General features: G+C 39.3%; 1 protein-coding gene across 4 annotated transcripts in view; it reads left to right on the forward strand.

The window, feature by feature from the left end:
- Positions 1-11,904, forward strand: part of VGLL3 (vestigial like family member 3) — a 48,797-nt gene that overhangs the window by 11,388 nt on the left and 25,505 nt on the right. For 2 of the 4 annotated variants that reach the window (XM_006727002.3, XM_081798594.1), the window contains exons 2-3: positions 2,526-2,811; positions 11,374-11,901. In XM_006727002.3, the coding sequence (XP_006727065.2) occupies positions 2,526-2,811; positions 11,374-11,901 (814 nt within the window). The remainder of the gene's footprint in view (positions 1-2,525; positions 2,812-11,373; positions 11,902-11,904) is intronic. The other 2 variants (XM_031041734.2, XM_031041770.2) reach the window with 2 other exon arrangements.

An 11,904-nucleotide genomic window follows, 5' to 3' on the forward strand; every position in this document is an offset into this window, starting at 1 on the left:
ATTTTTCATATGTAAATTTTAGATTAATTTATTTGTATTCAACGATTCAACACTTGGTAAAAAAGAGTAACATGAAATTTTACAATGTTTAGAAACTTGTGTGATCTTAAATAAATTGAAAATCTATAGATTAAATTCAACTGCCATTAATTAATAAATTAAGATATTTTAGTACTGCTATTATTGGTCCTAATACTCCGCTATCTTTATATCAGGATTTGCAGTCGTAAATCTTTTACATATATATAAAACTTTAATTTTATTTCATCTAACAATTATTTGCTAATTGGGATAAAATAAAACATTGCCTTTCTTTGGATAATTAGCACAGCCCAGGGCCCTTTCCTTTAAAGAATAAATGTTAAAATTAAACAAATGAAACAATTAGATGCTAAACCTGACTCTCACAAACTGATGCTGAACTAGACATTAACAGGAAAAAAAGCTCAGTTTCAGAGATAGTAATGAACACCAGTGGACAGTGAAGTCACTCCCTAGATCAGTTTTAACAGCTTTCCTATATAAAAACAGTGCTTCTTTTTAATACACTGGAGTACCTGGCAGAGAGTGTGTGTGTGTATGCTTCATGGCATAACTTCAGAAAAATACACATGCACACAGAGAAATAGTACTGTGATTTGACTAATAAATTGTAGTATTTGTTTATTTTTTAATGGAATTTAAAGTCAGGAGTAACTTTAGAGGCCATTTAGTTCAGTCCCCTTATTTTACACATAACCTTTGTTACCGTGGTGTTTTTACTATTGAAGTTAAATATAAACATGTTCAAACCTGTGCAAAACAGACTGTAAGAAATATAACCGTGCGGTCTTTACAATCGCCTATTCATCAGCAAGGCATATTCACTCACGGGAATGAATTATCTACTCATCAGCAAGCGATAACCATATTGACACAGATTTTAAATATAAAGTAATACATAGACTTATAAATAACAGCTCCTACATAATAACCAACAGCTCATAATATGCCTGAACATTTCAGGGCCCACCTCACTCAAGAACAACATATTCATTGCTGGGGGAAAGTGTTCAATTTATTGAATGATGCATTTATAATTTAGGGCTATAGATTTTTGAAGCTAGTAATTACATTAGAACCACGAGTCTGGGCTATGTGTTTTGATAACATTTGCAAAACTATGTGCTTACGAGTATTCTAGAATGATTTCTTTTTTTTGACTCACATTCATTTTCCAGCATGCATTTTTTTTTCTGACATAAAAATGGTATAACAAAGAAACAGGTTTTGCAGGTATATGAGTGAGAGAGCTCATTTCATCATTAGGATAATAAGTTTTACAACTATCTTTAGCATTATATATATCTTATATATATATAATTCACATTGAAGTTGTTGCTTACAAAAATCATATGTACTCAATGAAAAACATTTGGAAATATTGAAAAAGTAGAAATAACAACTACAGAACTTACCAGCCAGAAAACATTAACATACCATTTTGGTGATTCCCCCCCCCTCCCTAGATACCCCTCCCCTGCCCTTCTAAACACACATAAATATACCTGCATGTTCTTACTATGCATTCTAGCTCCACCACTCTCATCCTCTGTGACCTTTGGCAAGTGACTTCATTTCTCTGTGCCTTTGTTTCTTCATCTTTAAAATATGGACCGTGATAATAACCATGATGTAGAATTATAACAACTAAGGGAGGTAGTAAGTTCAAGTTTTGTAAGAGTGCCTGGTGTAATATATATTGACCATTAAGCATATTGAGCATATGTTTTAAGCATGTTTTAAAATTACCAAAACTCTCTCATCTTTATTTGCAAGCCGCCCTAGCCATTGGTAGCACCGGCTATTATTTTCAGTAAGCCAGAATATCATCTGTGCTCCCCCCTATGATAATGGGGGCAAGTGCAACATCTGCAAATATGTTCCATGCAAAATGGATCTTCACACAGACTTAGTTTGTCATTTTAGTTTGATTTTTGAGAAATGAGTTGGGCACATCTGCCAAATCCTTTTATAAGATGCTACGTTCCTGTTTTTATTTTAGTTTATTTCATTTATGGAAAGCTCCTTTCTTCTCCACCCCTCCCCCCAGGCACCCCCTCCTGTCCCCCATTCCTCTGTGTCCCAAACTGTAATGTTGGTGTACATTGAAGCTTTAAAATAGAGAACTGATGAAAAATTGGAAAGAATCTGTCCCGTTTTTAAAGCCGTCCTCCTTTTGGTATGTTTAGATTATGAAAAAGAGAAACCAAACAAACCTGTCTTTTACACTCTGAAAATATATCGTCTGGTAATGATAATTTACTTTTTTTTTTTTTTTTTTGCCAAATTGGAAATAACAGACTTATTTTTTCAGGGTGGGAAGGAGAAGACTGGTTTGGGGAGGGGGAAGATGAAGTACAGCAGACAAAGAATCAGTTTGCAAACATATGTTAATATTTAGATTTTTTTTAAGTGAAAAGTTAAGTAGTTAATGCTTTTTTACAAACTGTCTTTGATACCGTGTTTTGTTTATTCCATCCCAGAAGAAGTTAGCGGTATACAGCAAGATGCAGGACTCTCTGGAAGTCACCCTTCCCAGCAAACAAGAGGAGGAGGAGGATGAGGAGGAGGAGGAGGAGGAGGAGGAGAAAGACCAGCCTGCCGAGATGGAGTACCTTAACTCTCGCTGTGTCCTTTTCACTTATTTCCAGGGAGACATTGGGTCAGTAGTGGATGAACACTTCTCAAGAGCTTTGGGCCAAGCCAGCACCCTCCATCCAGAATCTGCCATTTCAAAAAGCAAGATGGGGCTAACCCCCCTATGGCGAGGTAAGAATTCAAAAGCAGATGCTCTCCAGGGCACTGTCTGTGTTTCGCAACTGCCTGTACCAGGTTCCAGCTGGAGACTTGCCCCTGGAGGACGGATATCCACTTGCTTTTTAATTTTTAAGGACAGCAAGGAATTTCTTTCAGACAAACAGCTGGATCAGTTTTGTCACATGTGGAATGCAGGGTTGGAAAGGATGCAGTCACACCCCTTAAATTCCTCATGGAAAGTAGTGATGCAACCGGCCTGAGTTTATAGTGGCAGGACCGAGCTGTGAAGCGCCATTCCTTAAAGCCCCAGTGGCCCAATTTGGATCTCTAAATAATAGGTGTGCCTGGATCAGCTTTTAAAAATTAGCTCTTGCTCATTCCACTAGGTGCTACGTGGTGACATAGCAGAAATCTGAGTCTGACCCGGGAGTACAAACTTTGAAAGCCTTCTGTGTTCTCTTGATAGTTTTCTCTGTCCTGCTTTGTTGTGGTATGAACTCTTTGAGTTGACAATCCAGACATTATTGACTGTGTCTACATAGTTTAGACTATTGTTTTTACCTTGTAAAAGTAAAGCAGTCGATTGGCCATCCACTTCTGTATTTCCTGCTCTATAGAGGTCAGAGGTGTGTTTGAGTCTGATTCCTGGCTCACAGGAAATCGCTGGGTGACATCTTAAATGGGCAAATTACAGGGTTAGGGGAAAATGCATATATCATTTCAACGATAGTTTTAGAGAATTGTGTTATGGGTGTTTCTTTTGAACTCACCTGGTTATAAGAAGCCTCTAGTAAAATCATTCTCAAAGTGTGGTTTCCAGTACCAGGAACATGGGCATCACATGGGAGCCTGTTAGAAATGCAAAGTCGTGGGCTGCGCCCCAGAACTACTGAATCAGAAACTCAAGGGTAGAGCAAATTGTCTTTTAACCAGCCCTCAGATACAGGCTCAAGGTTTACAGTCATTAATCTAGTGCTGTTAAAAGCAAAGATTGCAGGCCCCTAACTTGGACCCAGTAAATCAGAGTCTCCAAAGGGAAGCTCTGGGAATCACATCTTAACAAGTGCCCCAGGCGATCCTATGATGAGGAAAGGCAGGCTCCCTGTGGTAGGTAACCTATGGTAGAGGGCAGGTAAGAGGTGATACATAGTCATTCCCTCTCAGTACCAGAGGAATGCTTCTGCTCTGTTGTGGGAGAGATCATGGCTATATGAAATTGCTGGGCCTGACCTGATTGCCAGCCTGCCTTCCTGCCTTCCTTCTTTCTTCTTTTTAGTACATATGAACAGCACTAAGATAGCAGTGACTCTAAAGAGGAAGGTGGAATACAAACCCAAATGATGGAGACCTTGACAGAAATAATTGGGAAGCATGATTGCTTATTTGATTAGTAAACGTTACGGACTTCCCACAAAACTGAGAACTTAGTCCTTGGAAGCCTAAGATGATTGTGGAATCAACCAATATTCTATTTGATAGCATGTGGTAAATACTTTTAGTATGTGTTTAAGGAGAAAAATAGGAAAACTTCAGTATATTAGCTGGCTTTAATAAAGTAGTCTGATATATCAATAATAAATCATATCAAGATAATCTGTCCTAGGAGAATATTAAATATAATGCCTACTTTTTTTTGGCATAGTGGCATATACAACCTAGTAATCATTTAATCTGGAATATAGAAATAAGAGCCCAAAATTATAGTTAAATGTGAGTGACTATCTATAGCATTATAACCAGGATAGTTGCAAGTGAGGTATTGTGTATATGCAAAAACTCTACAATCCAGTGTTTTTCCCATTATCTGTGCAACTGAATAGAGCTCTTTGGACTGATGTCCAGTGTCCAAGTAGAAAAGACAGATAATGGTAATGTTTCAGTAACTGTTATTACAATTTTCTTGGGATTATCTGAAATTTGGCCTTCAAGTCTACCTCCTGTTTCATTCATTGACATAAGCAGCAAATATTAAGGTCCCACTGTGTTCTAGGTAGTGGGACTATATCCGTGAACTTGAGAGTCTAAGCCTCTACATTCATGAAACTTTTTAGTGGAAGAGACAGGTAATAAGTAAATAATGAAATGCTAGGTGTTGTTTTACTTTGGGTGATGATAGATGCTGTTACATGTGGCCACGGACCTGAAGGAAATAAGAGTGTTCCTCATCATATGAACATCAAGGGGGAAGTTATTTGAGGCAGCGGGGACACCAAGTACAAAGGTCCTGTGGAACGACTGAGCTTAGAGTGTTCAGTGAGAAGCAAGAGTACTGCCATGAGCGGAATGAAAAGCAGAGTGCTAGGTAGAGACTAGGATTTTTAGGACTTTGTCAGTTTAGTGTCTCAGGGTAGTGCAGGCAAATGCAGCAGGCTCTTTAATTTTCATCTCTCCCTGTCTAAGACTACATATATCGTATCTAGTTTTCTCACATCATTTTCCCGAGTACTCAACATAATGCGTTTCTGCCTAGAAAATCAAGAATAAATATGAATTGAATGATGTGACTGAATTAGGTGAATCAAGTTCATACCATTCATTTATCCCAGATGAGAAAACAAAAAAGTTCTCAATATAGAATTTATGAGCATTAACTGTGAAATCTTTGGTTATAGTTTCCTTATTTATAAAATAAGGGGGTTGAATTAAGTGACTGTTAAGATCTTTTCTCAGTAGAGTTCTGTGATTTCAAGTGTATTATTTACTTTCCATTTGTGATAGAACTTTGCCATAGTTGTTTCTAGTTGCAAATTAGTCGATTTTTGATAAACACACATAACCTTGGATGTGGTTGAAAGGAGATCTACCAAAATGTAATTAAAATTTTGGAAAATAATATCCTTAAGAGAGGTATAATAAATTGAGATTCCCATGTCTGGTGAAGAGAGTTACTGGTAATTTTGTATAATTGCCAAAGTAACGCAGATTTGGATAATGCAGTCATTGGATTCTGTTCATTTTGGGGTTCCAGTATGGGCCTTACTATGTCTGACTACAACATGATCTTGGATTAAATACTTAAATCTTTCTGAACTCAACTTCGACTGTAATATGTGTTTATTGATATACACTTCCCAGGGTTATTGTAAAGATTCTGTGATAATGTGTATGAATGATTTGTGGCTCAGGGCTTTATGCAAGGTGCTAAATGATCAGACACGTGCCTTCTCTCTCTTCCTTAAATAAGTTTCCACTCATTTGGCACATAGAGAACCAACCTCGGGTTTTTATCCAGAAACTTTGTTTTCTGGACGTTTGTTTATCTGGCAAAACCAGGGTGTCTTGGACAAAGTAGCTACTCAATGCTATGGACAACGGTGGTGGTCATGGCAGTGATACTTTATGCAGGAGCTGCTAACCAGCTGTATTAAATAAAGGGTCTAATTTATGGCATGAAGTTTTTACAGGCTACACAAGTGCCACAGTGTTACAAAGGAATTTAAAACTGAGTTATGTTTGATTGCAGAATATATTTCCCCCGTAAATCTTTGGACAAAGATAGAGTGTCAGCTAATAATGGAATAATGGTCATACTTTAAGTGTGTGTCTTGGCGGAGTTAGGAAAGTCCTCTTTAGGTGTTTGGCAGCTTTTAGGCAAACAGTTGGTAGGAAATATTTGTACTTTATTTGGCACAATATCACATCAATTACCTCTTGTCCCAGTATATATTCTTACAGGGATTGAATAGGGCTTCTCAGTTGAGAAAACATAATGAATCTGATTGCCCTCTTACAGAAACATTGGCTTCAAATAGGTCTATGCATTGATCTCAGTGCCCAAGTGTTATTACAAAAAGTGTGTGTGTGTGTGTGTGTGTGTGCGCGCACGCGTGTGTAGGAAAATGGAGCAGTTGAGCTTTAACAAAATAAAAATATCACTAACTGAAAAACCTTGCTGAATGGTGAACTTGATATTTTGTTGTTGTTACAAAATAAATAATGATTGCTTGATTTATTTATATAGTGTCTGCTTAGAGTAATTCATTCTCAATTGCAAAGACCTCTCAAAATGAGCACTAACCTGAAACAATAAAAGAGGAGAAAGGGCGGGAGGGCCCGTCTCTTGAGCTGGGTGAGACTGGGAAGGACAGCTCTGCTGTATCCCTAGGAGGCACTGGAGGTCCTCGCTGCCGCTCCTGGCAAGTTCAGGACAAACACACGGAAGGAAACTGAGGCCTGACTTCCGTCATCATCCTGCCTCCTTGAAACTCCCATTTTAGTCACAGTGTCCATTGTGAGCAACTCTAGAACGAAGTAACTAGAGGACAAACTCTGGATAGGATGGTAATGCCTAATTCCTGAGTGCCAGAAAACTGGAAACGTAGCCTTTCACCTCTGACCCAACAAGTCGTTTTCATGGGAAACAGAATAAGAGGATGGGAATTAAATTACAGTAAAGACCCTTTGGGTTAAGAGTTGAGTCGCATTTTTTTTTTTTTCACTTAAGTTAATAAAAAGGCAAATGTTATCTTTTAATGTTGATGTTTTGTATCATTATTCTAAGAATATGTTTCCTGGAGATTTTAAAGATGACTTAAGATAGAGGTTTTACAACATTCTATTGTACCATTTTCCTTTTAATATAGCTTTTATTTTTTTTCAAAATTAATTAGTAAAATGTTTAATTTTTGAAATTAAATGTTAAATTTTCTCTGGCTTGAATTGTTTACCCTTAGAGGTTTTCTTTTCTTTTCTTTTTTTTTCCAGAAATATTTAGAGCTAATACAAAAAGTATCCCATCTATTATGAAATTGAAAGACTAACTTGATGTTCCATGTTAAACTCTTCTGTGCCTTTAAAGTATATTTCTGTATAATTCACACAGTGAGATTACTGAGTATGCCTTGGGTGGATTGTATTAGGCAACATAACAATTTTGTCATTTTTGTTTTTTAGAAATAAGGATGTGTGTGTGTGTGTGTGTAATATTTTTTAATTCCCAAATGTAAATTGAACCAAAGTGTATTTAGACTTTTTGTATGTGTCGTAGGGTCAGTGTTGACTGACATCATCTGAATATTGAGTATCACTGAGTCCAAAGTCACCATAGAGTATTAACATCTGACAGTTCTGAATTGCCTCCACTAACCAGAAAAGTAATATTGCATGGAAATAGCTTGTGCACAAGTTTTTCATATGCTTTTTCATCAAACAAATGTGGCTGTGATTAAGTACTCGTAAGCAAAGAGTCATGTAATGAAAAAAATTTACATACATATGAAATAAGCACACTGATTCCCAGGCATGAAACAAAGTATATCATCTGTTTCTTTGTATTAAGATTTTTTTTTTAACAACCAAGATACCAAATAGTGGTTTTAAAGTGTAGACGGTCCATAAACATATTTTCTCTTCAACATTGTTTCATTTACTTGTAAAATGCAACATTGTCTTTGAAAAGGGCTGCATAGATCTCTGCAGACTTTATATTAATCTCAGGAGACATAGGGACTGGGAAAATATTAAGTTGCTTCTAATTTTATTTTTCCCTGGGGCATTTTAAAGCTTTGTTCGGCCTTTATGGAGCACGTTTTTAAAAATAGATTTCCACTTTCATTGACAGTGTGTTCACTAATTACAATACAATAATTCATAAATAGGGTAATATTTTGGGTAAGGAATTTGTTCATTATTCACATTTGTGCATGCATATCCAAATGCCTAAGCATCTATAAAATAAAATTGGGTCCAAGTATGTATAAATGAAAGGAAGTAAAAAGAAAGCATCCAGGAAAATGGTATAGACTGTAGTTTTGACATTTTAATGGGGGATTTTATTAAGGGGAGCTTGGTATCTCTGGCTCGCACCTGTGGGTTGGGCTTAGCAGTTTTTATAACAGGATTCTGGCCGCATCAGGAGATGAAAGTTACGAGCAGAATGAAGGGTTTGGTACCAAAGATTGAATCTGTGGCAGCAAAGTGGCAGATTCAGGGTGGCAAAGCTGCACTGTGTGAGGAGCCCCTGTAAACTTTTTGCATGGGTTTTAACACTGACAGCTATCATTGCAGGTGTGACAGAATATTCTACAAATGGCCACATTTAAGGCAAATTGAATTTTCTTCTCACGGCTTACACAACTTTCTCTACAGGTCATTAGCAGCCACTTTTCATATGTCAAGGGAGACAGTTCTGAAATAAAACAGACTGGCCCCAATGCCAGTAAGTTTGACTTCAAGTGTTATTTTCTGATAGATGTGATGGTGACAAAGCAAAGTCATTCAATTAACAGTTTGCCCGGACTGTTTGAAGACTTGAAGAACAATGTGCGCTTCCATCCTTTGCCTCTTGGAGAATATCATTATTTTTTTTTTTTTATTTCCCCAAGGGGTTTGAGAACCTTGGATATTCTGTGGGGGACAGACTTGAACGTGAGACACCAAATGGCTGTCTGTCCGCAGAATGATTGGGGTGAATGATGGTAGCCTTGGTGTAGGGCTGACAGGGAGGAGGGGGAGGGTCTGCAGTGCTGGTGCAACAGTCGTCTGGGAAGCTGGAGAAAGGAAACATTTGAACACCATGGTGATATCCTAATTACGTTAGTCAAATTACATATATGGTGGCTGGTTCAAGTTACAGAAGCTTTCCTCTGTGGTAAGAAAACTATGTCCTGGAAATTTATGAAGTGAGAACATGGAGCTGTCAGACTTCTCAATACTTTTATTTCAGAGTGCTTCTTGGGATGTTCTTCACTCAATGAAAAGATCTAGCTAGGTTCTTTTGTGTGGAGCCCTGTATGAAAATAGTATCTTATTATCCACGCATGACTCATGGGCTAAGCAACCTTATCTTCATCTATAGATAGACATCATAGGCCACTTCACAGAATGATAGAAATATAGAGTCAGAAAATATTTGGAATTTTAATTCAGATACCTCATATGGAAGAAACTGAGCCATAGAGAGATCAACAGATCCATTTGAGGTCATGAAATCAGATAAGGTAATTGGTAGGTGCTAGCTCTCTAGTTGAGATCTCTAGACTCCCAGTCCTGAGCTTGCTCTTTTATATCCCACAGAACACAGCAGGCCATAGCTGCAGTTGTGGATCTTTCCAGTCACAGGTCTGACTATATCATTCCCTAGATGAGAACTCTTCAAAGCTCACTGGCACCTCCTCAGGACAGTGCCCACATTCATTACATGCTTGGCAAGACCCATCTCGGTCTTCCTTGGACCCAGTCTGAGTTTTTAGTCTAATTTTTTGCCACCTTCTGCCCACACAATTCTTTTTTGTTCCTCATATGCTACTTTGTGTGTGTGTGTGTATAATTTTTGGCCTTTTTCACATACTTTTTTTATTTGCCTAAACCACTCTTCCCAACCTCTTCACAAGGCTAGCCCTACCCACTCTTGTAATTTATTTTTTCTTAGGCTGCTTCTGTGCCCTCTCTCTGTGCTTCCCCTTATGGGAGCCCCTACCAGGTCACGTTGCACATGTTTACTTATTTATCTGTCCCCTGCTGGATTGTGATCCATTTGGTCATCCCTGACCTCCCTATGCTTGGCACATAGTAGATCATCTATAAATATGTTATGATGATTGAGTGGAGAAATTTAACTGAAGACAAGAGTTGGGGGGTGGTTTCCCTCTTTATTTATCTCTAGGTGTGATTTTTTTTATATTACCCTTCCGCCTAACCCCTCCTCACACCTATTACCCTTACTTGAATCTCCCCCACTCATGATCTCCACAGAATCCCTATCGAGTTCTAGATGTTCTTGTCATGGTTGCAATTGTGCCCACTTGTGGCACAGATATGAAGAGTGCGAGCCACTGAGGCAGGCTACCTGCTTTCAAAGCCCCATCTCCCACTTGCCAGCTGTGAAATCTTGGGCTTTTTCCCTGCCTCAATTTCCATATCTCTAGAATGGGGGTAATAACAATAACTGCCTCATAGATTTGGCCTGAGGATCCAATAAGATCATCCATGAAAAGTCCCTGGACTAAGATTGGGCATTTGGTCACTGTTACTGAATATCAACACTGTTATTCTCACTCCAGAGCCTCCCAGGCCTCTACAGAAAAAAAAAAAAAAAAGCTTGAGCCACACTCTTCTTGATGGGAAATGAGTGTTGGTGAGCATAATTCACTGTGGTCATATTTCCATTTATTACTTTCAGCATTAAAATGTTGTTTGAATGAAAATTGCATTTGCATTTATAAGAAGTTTGATAAACATCAGCATTTCCAACCTACCTGACTCACATCTAGGGCATAAGCTTTCTTTACCTGTGATATATGTACCTGTGACCTCTGCTCAGACCTGATGGCAGCAAGCCACCCAGCAGGAAATGAAGCTTTTCAACCTCAGACTTGGCAAACCTCAGGCTAGGCTGTGACTGCACGAGCTAGGCGAAAGAGGGGTCAAGGGTGGGCAGGGGGGGCACTCATTCAGCACCTTGAACTGTGTGCATTGCCTTGGTATGGGATCTCAGAGACTTACCTGGTATCCATTTACCTCTGTGTGGGGAGAAAAGAGTGCATACTAATTAGCCTGCTTGTAAAATATGGGACAAGTAGAGGCAAGTCTATCCTAGAACTGAATCTTATGTAAATAATTTTTCTGTCTTCTCAGACAGCTCAGCTCTCTCAAGCCAGCGGAGTAGTTTCCCGACTTCCTTTTGGACCAGCTCTTACCAGCCCCCATCTGCACCCTGCCTGGGGGGTGTTCATCCCGACTTCCAGGTCACTGCACCCCCCGGCACCTTTCCCACAGCTGACCCCAGCCCCTGGCCGGGACATGGGCTGCATCAGACTGGCCCGGCCCCTCCCCCTCCCACGTCCGAGTCCTGGCACTACCCTTTGGCATCTCAGGTGAGCCCATCCTACAGCCACATGCATGACGTGTACATGCGGCACCACCACCCCCATGCCCACGTGCACCACCGCCATCACCACCACCACCACCACCCTTCTGCTGGCTCCGCCCTGGATCCATCCTACGGGCCCCTGCTGATGCCGTCAGTGCGCACGGCCAGGATACCTGCGCCCCAGTGTGACGTCACAAAGACAGATCCGACTACAGTCACCACTGCTACCTCAGCGTGGGCCGGAGCCTTTCATGGAACCGTGGACTTAGTGCCAAGTGTGGGGTTTGAAACAGGTG

The sequence above is a fragment of the Leptonychotes weddellii genome, chromosome 1 (genome assembly GCF_054177405.1).
Source record: "Leptonychotes weddellii isolate Sample4059 chromosome 1, ASM5417740v2, whole genome shotgun sequence".
Lineage (NCBI taxonomy): Eukaryota > Metazoa > Chordata > Mammalia > Carnivora > Phocidae > Leptonychotes > Leptonychotes weddellii.